Here is a 24566-nt window from a genome sequence, read left to right on the forward strand (position 1 = left end):
TATGTAAATACATCTGATATTCCATCCTATTTACATTTAATTTCCTTCATGTTCACTCCAAGTCATCTTCATATGTTCAAGAAAAAGAAAAATCCTTCTATCGCTCTGCCATTTCTAATAATATTTGTTGAAATGGTTACATCAGGGGCAGATCCAGGGGTGAGGCCAGGGGGAGCTGGACCCAAAGTCACCCTATCCTGTCATTAGTCTTTAAAATATAGTCACTTACCAACAATACTAACACTGGAACATGACAATTTGTTGAGAATTTGTACTTTGTAATCTTTTTTGAAGTACACAATGTGGTTAGACAAGGAGTAATTTTCAAAATATATTCACCGATATCTTGCTTTGCTCAAAGCTATAGAGCTAACAGTGAACAAGGAATGACCTAAATATGTAACTTACTGAATCAGTTGTGTATATTGAATGTTGGACATAAAATTGGTACCTGATTTAGAAAAATCCGAAATCCACCACTGGGTTACACAAGCTAAAAATACACCTTGTATCACCTAGTACCCCAGAACAGACAAACCAAACACAGGACTTTCATGTAAGATGTGACCTGAAGGCAGGGACGTGCACAGACATTTTTTGGGGCAGGGGCTCAAGTTAGAAAAAAAGGAACTTCTCTTTATAAAAGAATGTTCTAAAACAAAAAGATAATCTAGTAGCACATCTCTGACTTACTTACCAATTTATTTGAATACCCTCGCACTCACACAATTGTTAAATTCTCAACAGAGAGAATTCAGTTGCCCTTGAACTTTACAACTTCACCACTCAATCATAAACACTAAACCTTTAAGGACTTTGGAGTACAGTGGCCCTCAGAGCTCCACACACTGAACACATTAAAGAAAACATAAAAATAGACAAAACACAGGCAAACTTTTCTTCATCAGCACATGTTATTTACAATTGAACTAACATTTTGTCCCTTTTTTGTGTCTCGTCCTGAAGACACTTTAGTCATCTGTATTTGCAGTGTTTTTCTGTATTTGGTTGAGTTGTTTGCAGTACACGTTGTCAGACTGATGACGATGAATTTGCCTGTGTTGTGTCTATTTGCATGTGTTTTCTTAAGTTGCAGTGCTTTGAGCTCCTGGGCTGCTGTCTTCTCTGCATTGACCTGAAAACATAAAAATCACTATAACAAGACTAAATATCAGCCATGGCCATTTTCATAGTACTTCATTTACTAATTATTGAAAAAGAAGGTCTTTGCTTATTTCAACAATTGACATTTTGTTTGGCGGGTTTGAGGACTGGTAGTTAATAGCATGGCATTGGAATGAAAACTGTTGGATGACTTCAGTGTTGTTAAATGGTTGATAGCATGGTGCATGATGTCACCACCACGTGCTGCCTTCTTCTCTCACCTCAGGGTCATGCTCATAGCTTGGCCATGTCATGACCGACAGGAAAGACGCGGGTTGTAGTCGCTGTGTGATTAATTGAGACGAACAATGCTTTGCCACTTTAGCCCCTGATGTTACACAAGGAAGTTCTGCTGCAGTCAAAATCAATCAATTCTATCTGGTTCAAACATGATGCAGACCTGCCCATTCCCAAGACAGTTTAGGAGTGTGAATGTTTGAACACCAAAGTGGTGGTTTTGCCAGGAAGACCTGCTCCTTGTGCTTCTCTTCTCTTCTGTGGAGAGTTAGTCACTAAATATAGTCTCCAAGCCATAAAAGAGGAGAATGATCCTGAATGTCAGCTGAATTGAGCTTCAAAGTTTTGCTTCTCATCCATTAGGTGTAATGACTAGAAGATTTCAATAGTAACATGTGTTTGCTTCTGTACTGTACAGAGGTGAATAAATCATAATGATGAGGTTGGGCACTGCATTGTTATCAGTCTCAATTCACGTCACCAACCCTGCTATCACTCAGAGAAAAAAGTCTCCCTTCAAAACATTGTGATGCTGTGACCTTAACTAGAAAAACACAGGCATTTATTGTGGGATGAAGGCCACACCCCCCGGAGTGTGATTGGCCTCTTTCTTGTGTCTCCAAGGCAACAACACGGAGAGAACAGTACGAGTGACTCAACAGCCCCCCATTAGAGTGGCGGATCTGATCGCAGGTGCCGCGTACCGTCTGAGGGTTTACTCCCATGAATTCAACAGCATCAGCAGCAATTATTTCAACTTTAAGACCCAAGCAGGTGAGACCACACCAGGCTAGGTGGAACCAGCGTTCCTGCCAGGTGGGCTACTCTGGGAGCAAGTCTGTCAGTAGTAAAATGTCAACCGAGTAAAAGCTTGGTGACTTCTTACGGTTTTGTTATTTTACAGCATGCATGTTCTTCCAAAAGTAACCTGCAGTCAATTACGAGAAGGCATTTCACTCTTCTGTATGTGGGCACCACCAACTTCAACTTGTTTGTGTTTATGAGCATTATCTATAAGTATGTAGTTAACATGTCAAGAAAATACACGTCTACTGTAAATTCTTTGATTCGTTTGCACATAATAGGTAGAAAAAGTATATTTAATGCATCAAGATCTTCATTTTGAGACAGCACACACTACAGCTCATGTACTGTATGTGTAATATCAATTTAAAATTATAATCCAAATGACATCATTAACTAAATCATATATACAAAATACACATGGAGGGAAACATAATATGTGTCCTGTCAATACATCCCTTACATTACATAAGTAATGATGAATCTTAGTCTAGCTAATGTGCTGTGGTGTCTTAAGGTTCCAGTTGGTTCACCTGAATAAACTTTGTTTTGCTTTCTTACTTTGTTTAATAGTTGTCAGGCTAGTTACAAGATGTTAACATGTAAAAATAGCTGTTCCCAGCAGCCACCTACTGCTGGATATGATAGGTTAACAACAATCATCAGTTCTACTGGAGCTGAAGGTGACCCTATGGCCATCACCACAACTGCTTGGTCTGATCTGGCATATGAGACTTATGATTGTAACGACAGTGTTGACAAGAATCTGTACATTGTTACAAATGCTGCTGCAAATACCTTTGTCTTTATTTTATTCTAATCCATTCAAAGTATTTGCATTATTTATGTTGTACTGAAATCTTGTCTTGAAAGTAACAATCATCTTTCACACCAAAACTGTCTCTCCCACACTTTTCTGAGAAGATAAGTGCCTTATTGTTATGGATGAGATTCTGTGTACAACTGAATCTTGGATATGAGCTGGGGAAATGCTGGTTCTGAGTTGAGTGCTTTGCAATGTGAATCGATTGTCTGGTTTGTTTGCTCTGACTCATTATGGCCCTGAGAATCACTCACTGTGTTTCAACTCTTCCCTCTCCCTCTGCCCCACCCTGTGTATGTGCTCTATGTATGTCTCCAGCTTACATAGACCAGGTAGACATCGCCACTCAGGGCTGGTTCATCGGCTTGATGTGTGCCATTGCCCTCATCATACTGATCCTCCTCATCGTCTGCTTCATCAAAAGGAGTCGTGGTGGCAAATATCCAGGTGAGACCTGACACTGGGGCTTTGATACCAGTAATAGGATGATTCTTATATTCTTTTCATTTTAACATAGCATTTAAAAAATAAACTCAACGATTTTCAGCATAGTCTCCTGAGTTTTTAAGTTGTAGCTTATTTGGTTTATTTTGTTTTTGAGAAATAAAGTGTTATGCCGTTATGTCAAATTACATATTGAAATACTGTAATTGTCACATATTTAACACTTTACCCCATTTACACCTGGCAATAAAATGCATTTTGGGTGATTGACCACAGGAAAGTGCAGGTGTTAATGCATGCAAAATCACCTGAGGGAGTTGTTAGTGACACATCGTGAACACAATTGTAGATGCAGTTGTGTTGTCAGTCCACATACAAAATGTGTATGGGTGGAAATAATAATTGTACGTGACTGTTTCGAACCAGTGATGTAGAAGCACATAGGCAGCTATAGCAGCCAGTAAACACAGGAAGCAGTCCTCTCCTCAGTCCTCCCATTTTTAAAACCCTCTGTATGGAGTGAAGACGAGACTAATATAAAACAAGAAAAATCAATGACACCAGTTTCATCATTGTACTTGGACCTGTGTAAATGAGGAGCATGGTAAGTGACCTGGGGCCTTATTTATAAAACAGTGTGTACATTCTAAAAGTGTATGTGTGCACAAAAGCCAAAAATGGCGTACGCAAAAAAGATTCAGATTTATAAAACTGTGTGCACACGTGAAGGAAATGTTCCCTTTATAAATCACAGTCCACCTGGAAACGTGCGTAGGTGGACCTGCTTCAAAGTCTGCTGTCTACACGCCCACATTCAACCATAAACTGCTGAGCAGTACTCACGACATAACTTCCTTGTGATCTGGAGATTTGTAGTAGTTGTCTGTTCATCCTACACGGCTGACAGGAAACAGGGGATCAAACACTTCATGATCTTTCACCAGGAGAAACTCTGGACTGGTCCCCAAACGAAACAACATTGAACATAAACTTTTTGTGTCGATGGCATTGATATTTATCCATTTGTCCGTTAAGTTTACAGCTGCTGCAGAAAAATGAAGGGGAAGGAGTATTAAAAATGACCAATCAAAGGAGGGGAGCATCAGCCACTGTCCCAGACTGTCAAAAATTTACTTGACGAGCAAGCGACTGCTGGTGGTCTTGAGCAGTTGTGAGTGTTTAGCACGTGGCTCTTCTCAGCCACGTGCTAAATAAGATTAAAGACTTAATAAACACAGTAATCAGGACTAGAACATGTCTTTGTATTCAATTAATTAAAAGTGAATGGGCTCAATTTACTGAATTTATACAAAACATTCTACTTAGCTCACACTCTAATTTCTGTCTTCCATTACCATGGCAATAACATTTAAAGTTATCTGATTGGATGTCTTTTATAGTTTGCTTCTAAGTTATCAAGGTACTAAATAGGGAGGGAATAAGGTTGTGAGGGTTAAGAGGATGTCACACCTTGCTAAGCCCTATGAGGCATATTGTGATTTGTGAATATGGGCTATACAAGTACTAATTTATTGATTGGTGCATTCCCATGGTTTAAGTCAAGTTTCCTGCTTTTGATCCTGATCTATGTGATAATTAAGTGTATTGAAACAAAAGAAATGAGGATCGTGTTAATGTTTTACAGTTTCTATAATATTTAGGTGGCTGCTGTGTGACTGGTTTCGCAAAATATCTCGGTAGGTGCTGACATGTGATGCTTTTAAGAACTAACACCCAGTGATGAACTAAGTAAAGCAACAAATACACACACTGGAGTAAACAAGTTTTCAGTACTGAGTGAAGTACTTATGCACTTTACAAATCCAACCCAACAACTGAACTAAAACAAGCTCAAAAGTCTCTTAACTTGCACTGTGTTCCAGTTGTATACTAATATTAAACAGCAAACAAAGCATAGATTTATTGTCTATGTTATTGATGTTTTCAAATTCAAAAATGTAAAGCTACTGAACTAATAGGCATGATATATCATGCACATTAATTACTTGTACACAATTTGCCAAAGTAGTGCACTGTCCACATCTGTTTGCTTTATACACGCATCAGTATGATATGATAGTAGGGAATAAGTATGCAGCTGGCACATAGTGAACCTTAACACTTTGATAAATGAAGGCCAAAGACAAATGTATGGAACTTAGTAATATTTATATGTAATATTTTCAAACTAACTCCAGAAACTCCTGCACATGTCGATATTTTGCCCATATCAGCAAAAGGCTAATAATGTAACTTTTGTTCTTGTTTCTTCAGTGCGTGACAAAAAAGATCTCCCCTTAGACTCAGTGGACCATAAAGACCAGGATGGATCCTTCGATTACCAGTAAGTATAATTATACAGACTGTTCACTGCCTTGCCTAGGTACATCATCTGTGTTTGTATACTGACCTTTCAAATAATTTGAAGTATAGGTCACAGGAATCTGTGGTAAATTGATTAGGATTGTGTCCACTCCATTTTCCCCCTTAATTATTGGTGCCAGGTCCAGAAATTGTCAACAGCAAGTGATGCAAGAAGGCTGGATGGTGGAAATTCAGATCAGATGACATGTGCATCAATTATGATGGAGTTCAGCCAATTAGTCTAGTGCTTACAACTGATTCATGGAGAACAGGACTCTTACCATCACTCATGCAGCTAAGGCTCTATAGATGCATTTAATAAACCAGTTCATGGACTAAAACATTAAAAAGTCACACGTGTTGTTGTTAACACACCCTTCATTTAAGGTTATAACCATGACTTCATTTGTAGGTCTTAATGCAGCTTCCCAGGATGAGTTTGACTTAGTTAGCAGGTAGCGTTAATGACCCGCGGTCAGCTGACCCCTTCAATGGAGTGGTCTGACAACAGACAGAAAGATTTGTTAGTGATAACACGCTAATCTTGTGATTGGCTAAACTGAAAGTTGTGGGCAACATAAGAGAGTTGTTGTCATGTACAATATATGTGCATAAGAGTTCACATGGATGAAAACTTTCTCGGTCAAGCAGCTGAGGTACAATGAATCCTACTATTTCATGTTCACTTTACCATCCTTGCACCACCTTTTTCTGGGCACCATTTTTTAAGCACGGCCACATATGAAAATGACACATGCTATGTTGTGCAATGATAACAATTGAGCATACACAGTATGCCATATTTCTGTAATGTTAGGATGTACTGTATATGCTGTAGAACGTGTCTGAAAAGAATGTGTTGGTGAATGATGTGCCTTTATCTCCTTCCAGGTCCCACTGAACTTTGACTAAAAACATGCTTAGATTAACCTGCTTTCTAAACCTGGAGATGTACATGTACATGTTCTAACTCTGTGAGAGTGACAGTGCAGCTTTTATATTTGATTGTAGATACCCTTAAATGAAAAACAACAACATCTGACTGACCTTGGATCCTAATGATGAAAAGACAACAGTAACCTGTGATTGCCCATATATGAGCACACATACAGTCACAAGAATCTGGCCCTTACAGTATCCATACAATCTACACTCTTTTTTACATAAATGAAAAGTACACACATAATGAACCTCTTTGCTAAAATTATTGTAATGCTGTGTTTTTGTGCTTAATGTGTGCTTTTGTGATTCATGCATCCCCAATATCTGAGATCCTGCACTGTTTGTTAATCAATAATGGATCTAATATGGATGTAACACTCAACCCCTCTTTTACACTCAAGGTCATTGCTTTACTCTGATTCTGTCCCTGGTGCTAATGCATCAATCCCACTCCACTCCAGCTCTGTGTCTCTGTGTTTTTGTGTGTGTGCATGCAAGAACTTACATGCATGTATCATGTGAAGCTTCTCTGTCATCTGTCCTCTTTCTTTCTCTGCACATCTTCTATCTTGCTGTCTCCACTTTTCCCTCACATTTCGTCCGTCTCTCTCCCCCACGCTGAAATGGGTCATCTGTCCCTGACAGGAACGAAAACGAAAACAGGTACTTAAGTCTTGGCACGGCATTTTTCGCAGCCTGTGCATGTCGGGTGGAGTAGATATTTCGCCTGAGCTGGGGAGAGGGGCTGTGGATAAAGTGTAACTTGTTTGGGTCTGCTCAAACAGGGACAATCAGCATTATTGGCTTTTTGTTGAGCTTAGACGATGTCAGCAAAATCAGTCCCGCTTTAGCTTTTAAAGTATCATTTTAACAATGTTATAAGTGACATCATAGAAAGTATTAGACATCCTAGCTGTGAGGTCCGATTAACAGAGAGATGGAAGCAGCCGAGTTGTAGGCTTCAGTTCCATAACAATTTCAAACTGGAAATCTAATAATCACCAGTAACAAAACTATCCCAGTGTCAACAACCTAAACTTCAGACCATGGTGGTCACATTACATCCAAGTGATACATACATATACACAGTAAAGGATAGTCTGGTGACCATTTAGATTTGGATTTAAAATCAACATTCTATTTTTTACAGGAAAATAAATAAATGACAAAGTTCACAAATATTGCAGTAAATCTGATACAAGTGACTTTAAAAATGTCTACATTGTTTAATGTTGTTATACGGTGAAATTCATAATTTTTTATTATTAAATAAAAAATGTATCACACAGACAAAAAAAAACATCAACACAAACATACAGTACAGAACAAACATACAAAAGCATAAAAAAACAAAAACCACATTAAAGCCAGACAAGACAGAGATAGCTGCAGTTACAGCCTCCGTCAGTCAATCATTTGATGAAAACAAAGCATATGGTGAGGAATAGCCACAATGGATATCACACAAAAGGGAGTTATTCAGGGAAGATAGGGTGCCTAATACTTGGGCCCCAGGAGCTCTCAAATTTGTCATTAACCATAAACCATCTGGAGAAACAAGAGAGCACTCGTCCATTCACTGAGTATTATCCTCTTTTCAACTAACATACCAAACATAAGGTCTGCTGTACAGTATGTTGCAGTGCAAGAGAATCTACTGAGCAGCCAAACAGTGCATCAGATCATAATTGTTAGAATACCAATTAAAGATATCCTACCAAAAAGGGACAATCATGGGACAAAGCCAAAGGTCGTGGACCGGAGTGACTTTTGGGGAGTTACATCTGTATATCAGATACATTTGGGTAAATGGTAAGTATTTATATAGAGATTTTTGTTTGTCTTGATGACCACTCAAAGCGCTTTATAGGACAGTACATACATTTTATTAAATTTTTCTTTAGAATAATGTAATCTATGCATGACTTTGAATTGAATCAACTGCAACCTTCCATTAATTGAACCTGAATGGTAATTTGAATTTATTATTTGAATTTGTTCATTGGCTATTCCACTCATCCATTGAGGGTCGAAATGTTAAATTCGGCTTGCACCACTTTACAATCAGCAAGTAACAACTCCATTGATTATAATGTATCTTAATGTGTTGGATGTTGTTAGCCAGAGAGGTGTACAGAGTTGCCAAACTTCATCTTGTACATATAAAAGCATCCATCCTCATGATAGGCTCTTCATGGATCAGTTGTTCCAGCAAGAAGACATTGATTCCAGATAGCAGCATGAGTGAACAGTGTGGGAGCTTGCACCTTCCTGTTACAGCTAACATGACTTCACCCCTCTCAAGGCTAATTCCGTTGTTTTTCCTTTGTTGCCGGACATTTTAAAAGCATCTACCACCAGGTGCATAAGGGCTGGAGATACAATCAAAAATGTTCTGACCTGAAATTCATGCATCTTGTTGCAATACTTCAAAGTAGAAACACAAGTTTTACACAACATACATTTTTCAGCTGGATCCTTAGTTTAGTTTTGTTGTACAGGGCAAGAGTTAAACATAATAACTCTATTATAAAAACAGATTTACTATTTAAAAACTACATGGGGTTTTATAGTGTATAGCATTGTACAAACAAGTTAATGGCTGAGTTCTGAGAATATGGTGACAGTCTGATCGGTCAGGAAATACTTCTACACAAAGGAAGAGGAAACCACATGTGAAGAAATGCATATGAAACAATTAATACCATAGTTAATACCCTCATAACCATCCATTACAGTTTACAGCCTGCTCCAACTTCAACTTGCCATACTAACTGTAGTTTGTCCTCTGCAATGAAGGATTTTCAGTGACATCTCAGATGACCTAACTTTAGGTTTGACCTCCAAATTAAGTGGTTTAGCCACTGGAAACATGTTTACAGCCCAAAGCCTCACGCCAGATTACAATGTCAATATTTGAAAACTTGGCAATTTTTATCATTAGTTAAATTAAATGCTTTTGTATAGCACTTTTCTAGTCTTACTGGCCACTCAAAGGGCCTGATCTAATAAGATCCCAATTAAAGAGTGCTGAATTGCATGTGCAGATTGCACGTTCTGTTTGTGGGCATTTTGCGGGTGATCTACTATAAATAATTGCGTAAATGATAACAGGATCAAACATGGTAGAGATAGTAGTATTTAAATGAATGTTTTGCGTGCGCTACTGCTTTCCACCATGGAGCATTACTGATAGCAGAGTGACTAATCGCACAACAAAATTTAATACAATGATATTGGAGGTGTTAGTGGAAGAGGCAAACAAACATGTTGTTGAGCTACAGCAAAGAAATATTAATATAACTCAAGAAACGCAATATGGGGGAGAATCCGCGAGAAAGTTAATGCTGTGGGTAAACAAAAAACGATGAAATTAAGAGAAGATAAAGAAAAGAAAAAGAAAAAATAGCTCATGATAAAACCTCTGCAAATAAAACAGGTGGGGGGACATTGGAAGAGATGCCTGACCAACATTGAGCAGCAGGTGCAGTTCACTTTCTGCCATGAGCAGAAAAAAACAGTTCTCTCCGTCTTCTTCCTGCCGTCTCCTCACCACAATAACTGCAGCTATCTGTGCATTTGCATCCACTCCTCCCAATATTTCGCGAACTCAGGTAGAAATATAAATAAATGGACAGCGTGTGTTATTCTGCATGAAATCCTCAGTGCGCACCGTTAGTAGATCAGCTTGCATGTTTTTTTTTGCAGGTGAAATCAAGTTTGCACACGTTTTTACACACGCAAACCCAAAGTGTATTACACTACTAGTCACATTCATTCACTCCCATAAGTCACTTTTCTATCCAACATCATTCACACACTGCGGAAAATTAGGAGCAATTTAGAGTGACCAAAGGACACTTCAGCATCCAGACTGGAGGGGATCAAACCACCAACCTTCTGATTAGTGGACCTTCTGAGCCACAGCCGCCCAGTTGGTGGTAATTTTCCAGTGTGTAGTCATTATAAGATACTGGGCTGTTGTCATCTGTCTGATTGTCTGACTGCTTAACATGCTCTTGTGTCCTGCGCCATCAAAATTGGCCATGATTCTATGGTCAACACATCCAAAAATGTATGACCTTACTGTTATAATTGATTGTCATAACTGTTTAAAGGTCAAACCAGTACTTTGTTTTATGTCATTATCTTATGAAATGTATTCGCTTCCAACCTTAGCGAAGACTTGTATATGTCAGTGTTATTCTTCATCTCAATGCATCAACATCGTTTTTAGTATCTGTTTATTTAGCATGTCTTGTTTGCTGTTTGTTTCTGTTCTACCCACCTCACCTTCATTTATGTGTTCTTTATCTCTTTTGGGATTTCATTTCCTCATTGGTGAAAAGGTCTCTTGAAAGGTATGAAAATAAGAAGTATCACCACCTTAGTCCTCCTAATCCCACTCTAAGAGAATCTCACTTTCTATTGCTTCTTTGCAGTGCATTTTCATTTGTTAGAGCCATTCTTGACTGTTAAAATCCTAGTGAATATTATCTATCAAGAGAACTTCTAAGAACTAAGCATGTGTAATCCAATAGAAAAAACCTATTTCCCAATACAAATGTCCTAAGTGAACTCAGCATTCACTTCTTGACTCATGTTAATCTGTTTTGCTATGGGAGATAGCTTACCGGAAACTACAATCTTGAAGCATTTCATAGGCGGTGGTGTGTGGAGACATGCCTCTCTGACTTACTTCTGGCACTCTTAAAGAATATCCTTCTATCTGCCAGCTACTGTGTTGCTGTTGGTAGCTGGCTGCAATATCTTTCATAAAGCATGTCTCCTCCAAGAGTTGGGACATAAACATAAAAAATCTTAGTACATGTTAAATAAATGTTTATCCAAAGATGGTTACTATTGTTATAGGTTATTCTTGTCGTACCGATGTTGTCCAAGTGTTCATGTTTCTTGTGGGTTTGGTTTTAATTATTCGATGCTATAAAAAATTAGGTGAGAGGTCATGATTGACAACTGAAGCTGTCTTGATTCTTTGGAGGGTGTATGGTGGGACCTCACTACCTCAGCTCAGCACCCACTGCACAGACTCTGGCTCTGAATGATGTCAACAGTGCGTCCATATCTAAGATAATTAGGTTTTGTGACATCATAAATCCCTACCCAGGTGTAATCATGAACTGCCTGTGTGGCTGTTACGTGGTGTCATCTGCAATTGATAGTCTTGAAAAAAGGGCTACAATGAATGTAAACAGCTAAGAATCAGCCCATCAAAATTCATTATTTAGTTCAAAATACAACACAGAAACCATCACTGGCCTCATACTAACTGAATTTATGCTACAATTGTAATCAGATTGCATATTACTCAGTTAAAAGATGACAAAACTTCTCAAGCATTTATCCACTTTATGTTAGCTTATAACTTTATTTCAGAGCCTCACATTATCACATGCTAGCATTTGTTTTTAAAGCTTTGAATGTTTCACTGCTTCTTGCTGTACTCTAGAGTTTCTGTACTTTGATAAAATATATTCTGGATTCCAACTGTGCTGAATTTGCTGGATTTAAAATTGTGTTGGACCTTGATCATGCTGCATCTTCCTTGGTCCATTTGTATTCCTGATGATTACATATCTAGATCCTAAACTGTATTTAATGATGTGTGCGATTCCCTTTGTGTTTTAGCATGGAGCATGATGATTCTCTGAAGCAACAGTACAGATACTGTCCTCCTGGAGCATCTGAATACATGATGTTTGATCCTTTTGAAATATAATGCTCCACCGCAAGCAGAGAAGAGAAATATCTCAGTTCTGCCTTCTTCTAATGCATTTGCCACCGTCATGCTGCTGGCTTAATATGACACAAGAAAGCATCTGCTAGTCTAGAGCTCTTTCTCCCTGTGCATGATGTTCTCCCTGAAATCATGAAGTGACATGCAGCCATACTCTGAACTGAAATCGACCGCAACTCCAGGAATTGCAGTGGACTTTTCAGGCTTATGTCTCATGAAAGAATATGGCCAGCATTTAGCATGTGTATGCAAATGTCTTGTTTGAATTTTTGAGGACAGTATTTATCTCTTCATTACCACAAAATACTGGTTAACTTAATTGCTTTGCCAATCATGTTTTGGAGGAAATGTAATTCCTACATCAATATATTCTGCTGACATAAATTTTTGGACATTGGAGTCTAAAGTTCATGTCGAGTCAGAAAACAAATGAAGCACTTTATGCTGACAGTGATTGTTTTGCAGATTTTTTGAGTGCAATCATTTTGTATTTACAGTGAATGGTTTGCAGGTACATTCACTGATATGTTCAAAACAACTTACTTTCAGGTGGCAATATGTTTCCTTCAAACATATTAATGCAAGTTGTACAAATGTTTTTAGGAGACAGGGTTGTTTTAAAACCCCGATTTGAATACTGTTTAGACTTTTGCTGTAAATCTACACGCAGCTTTGGTACACAATGTGAGTGCAGCTATGTTTTCAAAGGATTGATTTGGATTTTCTTTGAGTATTTTGAGTACTCACATTGCATATGTACATTGATAGAATATAAATTATTTCTTTTGTCCATTTTGGTCATGACATGATTCCATTGAAGCATGACATGTAAGACATGTAAGAATCTCCCCTTAACCGAGCATAATACTTAAATAGAACAATAGCCCAGATCAGCACACTCTGCCCAAAACAATTTTTACCCATACAATTTGATAACTAACTTTGATCTAATTTCTTTATCTTCAACTTCCGTAACCTTTCATTTCCCCTTTTAACCTATGCCAATGGCAAGGTCGCAAACTCCTGCTGACACTTTAAAAACACCCTGCTCACATTTTAACCTCAAACTCTCTTCTCCTCATTTCCCTTTGCAGCAGCGATGAGGACAACAAGCCTCTGCAGGGCAGCCAGACTTCGCTGGATGGCAATGTGAAGGAAAGCGACGACAGCCTCGTGGACTATGGTGAAGGTGGCGATGGTCAGTTCAACGAGGATGGCTCTTTTATTGGCCAGTACACAGTGAAGAAGGACAAGGATGAGACAGAGGGCAACGAGAGCTCCGAGGCCACTTCACCTGTCAATGCCATCTACTCACTGGCATAGCCTCCCAGCAGCACATGGGGGGCTAAGTGCCCCAAACATCCACCCAGTGATTTTAGGGTTTTACAACAGCACCATACACCCCACACAAACACACAGACACACACACACACACATACAAACATATTACTATATGAAACACCAATAACACAGAAGAAATGCAGCAGGGCCTGTCTGGAGACTGTGTAGACTTTCCTCTGATGATAACAACGAGAAACTCGGGAGTGCAACTAGACCACAAGCCTTTACTTTATGTTTCCAGCTCTAAAATATGGCCTGTCTGAGGTGATGTTTGGACAAAGTGGACAGTGCTTGTTTTACTCTGTGCTCTGCCTGCCCTTTACCCACACAGACTTGAAGTGTGCCTTCTGGGCAGCCTCCAGTATTTGGAGGCATCTACAAGTGTTATTTAGAGATTTTTCCTTTGTTTGTTCCTGCTCTGAACATTTTCAGTGTCCTTCCTGATGCGCCCCTCATACTTTAGTGTAGCATCCCAGTAAAGTTCACACAGTGGTTACACACAAACCCACACACGCACACACTCGCCCCGTGTTTTAACATATCAGCTTCGAACCATCAAACTCAACAGGATGCTGGCAGATATGTTTATCATATTGATATTTAAGCAATGAAAGATTTTAGTTTTTCCACAGCTGGTAGATGAGTCATTAAATCTTAATGAATGCTGTATACAGTCCTGGCACACATTTTAGTGCCCCGCAAAACTATGCACTGTCACTTCCACAATATCATTATGGTTTTAATCTGGTCAGTAAACAGTACATTTAACTTCACTTTTACCATATACAGTCCAAACTCCCATGCTTTCTATTAACTTTGCCTTGTATCATGTGGTAGACTTTTTTTTTTTTACCTTTAATCCAATCGATCAAAATGGCTGCCATAACAAAAGCCATTTCACCACAAACAGCCAACTTTGCTATAGTGTGTTTTCAATGAATCTATTTAAATAATATTTTGGAGCACTGTAGAAAGGCAAGTGGACTACAACTCAGTGAATTTCCTAGTCAGCATGCAGGCTAATGTTGCATTCATGTCAAATGGGATAGTTCAAATGGTGACTGTAAAGCTCCAACTATTACCATTACTATTCGATAATTCTGTATTACAATATTCTGTTGCTTTTTTGTCAGTTTCTCATTTGTTAACCATATGAATATGTAAGTATCATAAGTACGTTTTATAAATCCAACATTGTTGGATTGCATTGCTCATTGCAATGACTAATTGTGGTTAGTTAAAACATATCAAAACACCAAATTTCCTAAATCCTTATGTTTTCAGGTTGGAGGCTGATATACATTCTCTCCTGTGTGACATGAATACAATATGAGAAGTTTAAGGTGTGTTCAGACAAAATGTTGCATTGTATTGTACACAAATTGAAAAGGATTTTTATTACAATCTTTAGTCCCAAACAGCCAGAGTACAGATGTTAGCTTTAACTTAACTTGTAGGCCTACTGTATGCCCCAACTTATTTCAGTTCTTTCTGATATTTTCCTCCAGACCTCCATTTTCAATTCATGACATTGTGTCAATCACACTGCCTCTAAAGGTTTTTTGTGTTTAGAATGTACAGAATGGTCAGCACCTTTTCCAGTTCCAGAATTTTTGTTTATAAATTTGACCAATTTGTTATGCATACAAAAAGAATACAGCAATGGGGTCATGTAGGAAACATTTGAAACTACAGTATTTACAGCATGAAGATATATAAATTAAATTCACAACCCACTTTGAAATGAAACAAGCTGAGGTTTTAGTTTTTGCAGAGAAAGACAAAAAAGAGAAAACTGTTTAATTAACAGAATATGTTTTAAGTAGTTGGCATGCTCGGTATCTCACTTGTCCTACTACCATATAAGTCATCTAGTCATTGTCTTTGCAGACTTATGGACTGCCATTCAATCATCTGCTCATGTTTCTTTAGTTAATACTAATCATTCAGTGAGTGCTCATTGGTTTTACCACAGAGTTTTGCCGCTCTTACTGTAGTTGCTGGTCAAGAGGGCTATTAGACCCTCCAATGCTAAATCACATGGTACTTAAATACAGTTAAAAACTGTATTTTACATGGTATTTTAAATATTTATTTTATATTTCTATTTATGACATTATGTGGATAGTATTAATATATTAGTTATTTATTTAATAATTGTTATAATCACTCATGACAGACTTATTCTAGTTTTCACACACCAGAAATAGCCAAAGTAAAGATGTCTTCAGAATCTGTTATTGCTTATCATGAGAGGCATTGAACTCAACAGTATGAATAAGATATTTTTGTAGCAGCTGGCTTTCTGCTGTAAACAAAACCAGAAAAAGAAAATACTGTACCTGTCATCATGTTATCTGTCCGTTGTGCTGCTCTTCTTGTACTACTGTTATTCTGTGTTGTTTTTCTGATTTATGTAACATACCATTTCTACCACACAGAAAATTAATATTGTTGCTTATTATTTATTTGGCATATATTTTGTACACGTTGGTCTCTTATCTTTGTAAATATTTCATGGTCAATTTCCCCTGAAAAATGCTTTATTTGAAAAGAAAACAAAGATTCACAAATTTGCATCCACCAAGCAAATGCAACCGGTGCATCTCTAGTGTGTCATGTACCTCTGTTATGTAGCTTTGACTAGCATTTGCACTCAACAAGATCCACCCTACACTCTATCTTTCCCTTTGCTTTGACATTGTAATATATAGAACTGACTGTGACAAGTCAGTCACTTGCTTAATGATGGTCTGAATTCTATATTGTGAAAGAGGAATATGTAAGATTCTCTAAGATGTAAATACATTCTGCAATATCCCATTTGTAGCATTTGTCGCATAAATACTGCTAGTAGGCCTAAAAAACATGCATTCTCTGATGTATTGGAACAAACTCCGTCCTTCACACTATTCTTTCTGAGACTGTCTACTCCTTCTTTCCAAATGCCTTTTTCCCAACATTGTTGCATAGCTGTGTCCCATTTCAGAGGAATAAAACTTGAGCCTTTTCCTCCACAGTTGAGTACTCACATAGCCAAAAAGAAAAAGCTGAGATTATTCTTTCCATGTCCCTGAGGGTCTATGTGACATTTAGTCCACAAGAATCTGTGGGACGCCTAAACTTTACTCACACCATACTCTAAGCCCATGAGAATATGTCCATCTATTTAAATGTCTAGTATAATGTAAACATATGGTTGATACATGTCCACTGTCCACCATGCTGCCTGTTTCCTTATGTCCAGGTTTAGTAATTCAATTCAATTTTATTTGTATAGCACCGAATCATACAATATATTATGTTACATATTTATAGGGAAACCCAACAGCACTTTAGCGACTGTGGAGAGAAAAAAACTTCCTCAGTAACTAGAAGAAACCTCTAGCAGAACCAGACTCAATGTGGGCGGCCATCTGCCTCGACCTATCATGCTGCAGTTCGGATTGTTGTCAACTTGTAACATTTCCAAGATTACCATGTGTAAGTTTTCCCTAAAATAATGTAACCTTTTCACTGCAGGATCTTAAAAATCCATTATCTGGGGCCTCCCATGAGGCTTTGGTTCAAAATATCATCTAGTGCTTCCAACTGGTCAGTAGCTTTAGTCATTTACACCACCATGCGCTTAATCTTTTAATCATTTCGGTTCATCTTTCTCCCTGTGGTATCTGGCTCTCAGTATCCCCATTCCTACTACATGCCAGATGTCGTTATAGTAATTGTTGTTTTATGATAACACGTGTGTCCAATCATAATCAACAGCACTGCTGCCAACCCCTGAAAGAAACTGAAAGTATCACCGCCTGCATAAAGTGTAGTTCCACAAGCTCAAATCAGGTGGAGAACAGTGAGACCAAAAGCAGAACCTATGAAAATGGCCACCTGTTATCTTTGTGTTGCTTTGTTTCAATGCAAGTTACAAGCGATAAATACCAGTGGTAAACTAGGACAACAAATTCAAGAGCCAACTCAAGTTTATTTTCATGTTGACTTCACCTGAACGAACAGTTTAACTGTGACTTAACATGTAAATGGTTCTCATTCAATTTTCCAAATTCAGGAAGAAGGAGGCTGCCATTCTTTGCTTATTTGGAAATCTGTACATTAGGAAAGATGTAATGGATCCACTATGATATTGACCAGATTACAGGCAGCCATTTTGAAAACAGCTCTGGTCTAGTACTTCTCACCTCTTCCACAACAAAGAGATGTCTTATTCTCCCCGTGTGTCACAGTGGGGAAATGTAAACTGAAGCAAAGTGAACTTCACATATTTGCTGATACACAGTGCTTTTTCTGTCATTTTGTTTGTCTGTGAACATTGATTTGAGGTGCATACAGAATCAATCGTCTCTATTTACTGCTTTGTCTCAGCTCACCTTTTATGTGGGAAAAATGTCAGCGTGCAGTTTTTCAGCTTATTTTTTATTTGAGTTTATATAAGTCTTGAATTTCCCTGATGCACATATGATATTCGCAACTGGATTTTGTAAAATGGTTGATCACATGCGGTATGGCTTTTTGTAATTTCTCACATTAGCATCTTCTTTTTACCAAGTGTATCAGAGCAGCAACGTCTTGCTTCATCATGCTGACGGCTTTTGTTAGGTACATCTACTCAACAGAAAATTGCATTAATATATTCACCATGTATGCGTGTATGATGAGATGTTGCAACTTCTGCTAGCGACGCCTTCTTTATAGTAAAGCTATCTCCTTTTCTCTACCTCCCGACTGCTTGTCTCTTTGTTCATCTCTTAGCTTTTTATATTTTTCCTAAAGCATGTGCACCATTGTTTTGTTGCACAATTTAGGTTACCAACTACCACCAGTATATGTTAGCAGGTGTCAGTGGCCACCAGCGGATGTTAGGTACATAACTTCAGTTCTGCACCTTAGCGTCATCAAGTGTTCAGGCCTTGTAATCAATGATACAGGCTGAACTTGAGGGTACGCTGAGGCCAAAGGTAAAGAGAACTGAGATATTTATTAGGGGCCAAGCTGCTTTGCTGCCGTCCCTCTTGTTTTTCTCAATGTTATTATTATTATTATCATTATTATCATTATTATTAGGAAATCCACCGTCCCATGCATGAAAATAAACCAAAATTAACAAACAGGTCTAGTCCTATGCCAAAAGTCCTCAACTGGCTTTGTGGGCCAATAGTCCTGATGGTGGTGCTACAACAATAAATACGTTAAAAAACTTCGAGAATTCATAGCAAATCAACCATCATTTCTAGAACTTTATATTTTCAATTGAGAGGCCCATTTGAGCAGACACTTTCATACACTTGAATGGCATCAATTATGAAGTCCAATACTAAACTAATTAAAGCTATTCCCTCACACAATTTTAGATCAATTGACACCAAACTTGCTACACTGCATCCTCAGACTGTCCTCCACAAATTATCCAGCCAGATTTTGTATTTATCAAAGATTGAGCCCACGGTGCATCAATCAATCAATCAATCAAATTTTATGTGTATAGCCCATATTCACAAATCACAATTTGTCTCATAGGGCTTTAACAAGGTGCGACATCCTTTGTCCTATTTTACCAAAAAACCCTACTAACAGTGCATCAATATGTTTTTTCTGTAAACAGTATTTCAAACAGATACAGGAAATTCTCACTAAACAGATTCCCAATGTTCATGACTAAATCTTCATGCCATGATAGATGCAATGTGTAATATGTCAGAATTTTATCTTAATAACAGAATTATTTTTAATGTTTTGTCATGTCACCTATTGCAGTCAATGGAAATAATCTTTAAACATAAGTTTCTCACTCATGGAGCAATCAAACTTTGTGAAAGTAAATTTCAGGCATCCCTATACTGTCTAGATGATGTACAGAAATTATCAAAATTTCATCTTGATGATTTTCTTTTATTTTGTCTTTTTTTTTGTCTGTTGCCTGCTAGAAATGTCATCAACACACCTTGTGGTGAATCCTGTAGAGGATCTCCTACATTGGAGAAAGCGCTCAGATTTGCGTTTTCACATACAGCCCCTCCTGAGAATGTCTGGAGAATCTCTGGAGTTCAGTCCATGTCTGAAAGCAAAGTTAATGTAGTAAAAAGGATAAATTACCCATGTTAACAGTGGCTAGCAATGCTGTCAGGCAGGAGAGACACTCCATCATGTAATGGGATTTCACAACTAAGCTATGATCGTGGTAACTTTTTTCTATATGAACAAAAGGAACACACACACATACCTGTATATATATATCCACAGTTCAGCCATATACTGTTTATATTATGTTTTATTTTTATCAAGTGAACCAGTTATCTCAATGGGGAGATTCAAATGTGGAAGTTTACTGCTTTGTAACAGCTCTGTCCATCGCTTTTTTCAGCTTGGCATTCATATACATGTATCTGTTGGGATCTAAAGCCAGGTAAAGAGAACAATGGAGGGGCCTACATGTAACTCCAGAAGCCTAAGCTAGAGTTTTCAGCATCTTGATAAGAGGGTGCCCGAATTCCTTCAGGAAAACACCCGAAGTCATAAACCGCTGCTTGAATTCGAACTCTGGCCTCTCACTGGTTGAGAGCCAACAGACGCCCATGACCCCCCTAAGAGCTGCCCGTGACGCGACTCAGGTGATAAAAGGAACCTGGCTCCACAGCGCCGTTGTTACTAGAAGGACCTCTCCAAGTTGCTCCGTGTGACCCGTTCACTGAAAGGGAGCAAACAGGCAGACGTTTGTTTTATCTTCAGATTCGTTGTTAACTTCTCTTTTCTTGAGTTACGCACGGACGAACCGCGAACCAGCACAAAGTAAGAGGCTTATTGTCTGGGCAGAGACTAGTTGAATAGTTAGTTTTATTGTTGAATGTAATATTGTGTCGGACTGCTGAGTCCTCGTTTGTTACTGTGTTGTTGCGCGTGTCCAGAGACAGCATTTTACGCAGCACCGACGCGCTGTTTAGACTCGCCGCCGTTAGAGCAATAGCGGGTATTTTACACATAAGAAAACCAGTACACAGCTGGATTGCCCGCCTGTTTACTGCGTGGTAGAATCACTGCATATTGCCTTTGGTGGTGATTAAGATCTCCTCTTATTACTTGTTGCATGTTTCTTCTCTCTCTCTCACTCTTGTTTTTCTCCCTCTCCTAACACACACATTCAGACGTACCTACACAAACAATCACACTTATATACATTCTGGGGGCCAGATAGCGTGATCGAACCACGTCGTTATCCATCGCCATTCTGGCAAGTAGAGCCACGAGTTAGGTCACTTTGGTTCTCTGTTCTCGACCTCCCCTTTGTTAATTCACGCGGTTCAGCCGCCATTTATAAGTTGGCGATACGACGTCACCAGCGTGGCCTCGTACGCCATCTTTATACCCCCCTCCTCTTTCTCTCTCACACACACACACACACACACACACACACACACACACACACACACACACACACACACACGCACACACACACACACACACACACACACACCAGAGGTGTTACATGTGTGTTGCCATCTTTATAGTCGCTTGTGTGGTTAGTGTTTTTGGTATAGTTTTTTACTATCTTTTAATAAATTCTATTTGTAATTAAAGAACTAGCGTTTGTGATTATTTGCGCATTTGTATGTGATTACAGCTGGATTATGACAGTCAGTGCTCAGACTTAAACCTTCACTGTTCAATTTTATAATCATTAATATTACATATTGATATTATTAATTGAACTTTCCAAATTGAGATTGATTTAGATTTTTACAGTTTGATTATTGGTCCCTGATACCAGAGTGGTTCCCCGTTATTATAATTTTTTATTAATAATCATATTTTATGATTATTAACAATTAGCCAACGACTCAATCTGCTCCTTCGTGTGCACAACATATCATATATATTGTGGGTGGCTGTAGCTCAAGAGCAGGTCATCAGCTTATTAGAAGGTCAGTGGTTTGATCCCCAGCTCCTCCGGTCCGTATGCCAAAGGGTCTATATGGCCAGGACATTGAACCCTAAATTTCCACTGGCTGATTGATAGATAGATAGATAGATGTACTTTATTGATCCCAATTTGGGAAATTATTGTATCACAACAGCATATCAAGGGCATTTCACATAGAGCAAAGAAAAAAGGTTAAATACAAAGACGACAAGAGAAAAAACGTGCAAAATTGCAGTATTTGTTTGAAACATGACTAAAATAAATAACCAGGACTATAAGATGTGCAGTAAAATATGAATATAAATATAATATGTGCAAAAAATATATATTCAGAGTTATTGCAGGAGTATACCAAGAGTTTTGGTGTGGATAGAAACAGTCTTATTGCTGTGGGCAGGAAAGACGTCCTGTATCTGTCCTTGAGGCAGCGGAGCTGAACCAGTCTGTTGGAGAAAGTGCTCTGCTGTCTGTCCACTAGGTGGTGGAGAGGGTGCTCTGTGATTGTCCATGATGGATAACAGTTTGTTCAAAGCCTCCTCTCCACCACCACTTCAAAAGAGTCTGGTTTGCAGCCAATGATGGAACCAGCCTTCTTAATCAGCTTGTTACATTAAGTCTGTTGGTGTCACCGGCTCCGATGCTGCTCCCCAGCAGACCACAGCAAAGTACAGTGCACTGGCTACAACAGAGTGATGGAAGATTTCCAACATCATGCTGCACACGTTGAATCTCAGCTTCATCAGGAAATAGAGTCTGCTCATCCCTTTCTTGTACACAGCATCTGTGTTGGTTTTCCACTTTAGTCAGTTATCGATGTGGACGCCCAGGTACTTGTAATCCTCCCCTGTGACAACATCCTCTCCCAGAATACGCAGGTGCCGGGGAAACCGTCCTTTTCCTCCTGAAGTTGATCACCATCTCCCTGGTCTTGGCCATATTCAGAAGCAGATGATTTAAACCAGCCCACTCCACAAAACCATATTGTGTATTCAAATCAAATCACATTTTATTTGTATTGCCCATATTCACAAATCACAATTTGTCTCATAGGGCTTTAAGAAGGTTTGACATCCTCTGCCCTTAACCCTCAAAAAGAGTAAGGAAAAACAAAAACCCTTTTAACAGGGTAAAAAGAAGGTAGAAACCTCAGAGAGAGCCACATGTGAGGGATCCCTCTCCCAGGACGGACAGAAGTGCAATAAATGCCATGTGTAATGGAGAATATCGGAAAGATAAGGGTATTTGCAGCTTTGATTAGAATAAACACTTTGTAGCATAATGGAAGGTTGCAGCAGGTGAACTAGGCTTCTGTGCAGATGCAGCGTTCTGTCAGCTTTTAGTAGTCTTGTGTGCCATAATACCCCGTAGATGTCAATCTAATGTCCTAGTACTACAATGTCACTGGATGAACTTTGGTATAAGTGCCTTTAAATGTAATGGTTTAACAGCTTGTTCTGCAGAGCTACCCAAAGCACATCCTACTCCATAGCCTGCTCCACAGCGCCCTCACTTCCACTTTTATATCATATAATTGATGTATTTTTAGCTTGGCTTGCCTTGACAACACGCCACTGTCATAATGTTCACACAATGTTCACTCTTTTTTGGGCGGACAGTCCCATGCACACCAAACATTTGGTTTTGCACTATTATAATATTGTTGTACTTCCAATAGACAGAATAAAATTGTATCCAAACTGATTGTTATGTGGAACTTTTGGACAGGTGAACCCAGGTGCAAGCACAGACGTGGAGACAGGAGTAGGGGAAAGATATTTATTGCCAGGCTGCAGTTTAGGGAGAGTTGGAGCTGGTAGTGGTGAGCCAGGAGCTTTAGGCAGAGGCAGGAGCGATGGGGGTAAAGGTGACAGGTCCAGACGGTTATCCAGAGAGCAGGGACCGGAGCCACACTATTATGCACACTGTAACACTCCTCTGGAAAACAGGTGATCCCACAAATATCAAATGTGTGTGGGTTTCCTCTGTCTTGCCCAGATACTGTTACATTATACATGATATGTCCACATTTTCTCCAGTAAAAATCAATGATGATGCCTCGATGTCCTTCTCTACCAGATTTACCTCTACATTACATTTAAATAATGGTGAACACTCTGCTGCCCAGGACATCTATAAATCCACTCCTTTAATCCTCATATGTAGCGTCTAAAAGCCAGGATGATAAAACTTTGATAGCCTACACAGGTATTCTGTGTAAAAGCTTTTACACCCTCAGACACCACAGTCATGCTTTAGCCTCCAGAGTAACCAAACCAGAACATTATAGTCTATTGATTTATCCCCTGTATCTTGAGATAAGTGGATTACACCATTCCCATTAAATTGTCATGACCACTCATCTCATTTTACATAGACAACACACAAAACCAGCTCAAAGATCAATATAAAACACTCCAACTGTAAATCTTTTTGCGGGTCTGACAGTGGTAGAGAGGAAGAGAGAGCACAAGGGAGTGGTCGCTTTGGTGGTGACATGTTTAATTGAAGATAGCCTGATCCAGTTTGCCTTGAACCTTTTAAGGCAAGGTAAATATTAATGTCTCTGCCCTTAAATGAACATTCCCACCGTCTTGTACATAAGTGGGTAAAAAGCCATTAGCAACCCGCTTCATGGAATACAGGACAGTAGTAGATTGAGTCAGCCATGGAGGAAGTGTTGGGTAATTATTACACCTTTTCTACCTTCAACCTGACAGCTACGGTATTTGCAGTGACCAAACCAAAGCAAGAAGACAAACTAA

At 38.8% G+C, this 24566-nt stretch overlaps 1 protein-coding gene across 13 annotated transcripts in view; it reads left to right on the plus strand.

Annotated features, from left to right (window-relative positions):
- Positions 1–14063, plus strand: part of nfasca (neurofascin homolog (chicken) a) — a 121690-nt gene extending 107627 nt beyond the window's left edge. For 3 of the 13 annotated variants that reach the window (XM_034586790.1, XM_034586789.1, XM_034586791.1), the window contains 7 exons: positions 2026–2175; positions 3347–3475; positions 5134–5169; positions 5747–5816; positions 7424–7441; positions 11128–11139; positions 13631–14063. In XM_034586790.1, coding sequence (XP_034442681.1) covers positions 2026–2175; positions 3347–3475; positions 5134–5169; positions 5747–5816; positions 7424–7441; positions 11128–11139; positions 13631–13859 — 644 coding nt within the window. In that variant the 3' untranslated portion in view covers positions 13860–14063. The other 10 variants (XM_034586795.1, XM_034586800.1, XM_034586792.1 and 7 more) reach the window with 9 other exon arrangements.
- The last annotated feature ends 10503 nt before the right edge of the window (positions 14064–24566 follow it).

The sequence above is a fragment of the Hippoglossus hippoglossus genome, chromosome 5 (genome assembly GCF_009819705.1).
Source record: "Hippoglossus hippoglossus isolate fHipHip1 chromosome 5, fHipHip1.pri, whole genome shotgun sequence".
In the NCBI taxonomy this organism is placed as follows: domain Eukaryota; kingdom Metazoa; phylum Chordata; class Actinopteri; order Pleuronectiformes; family Pleuronectidae; genus Hippoglossus; species Hippoglossus hippoglossus.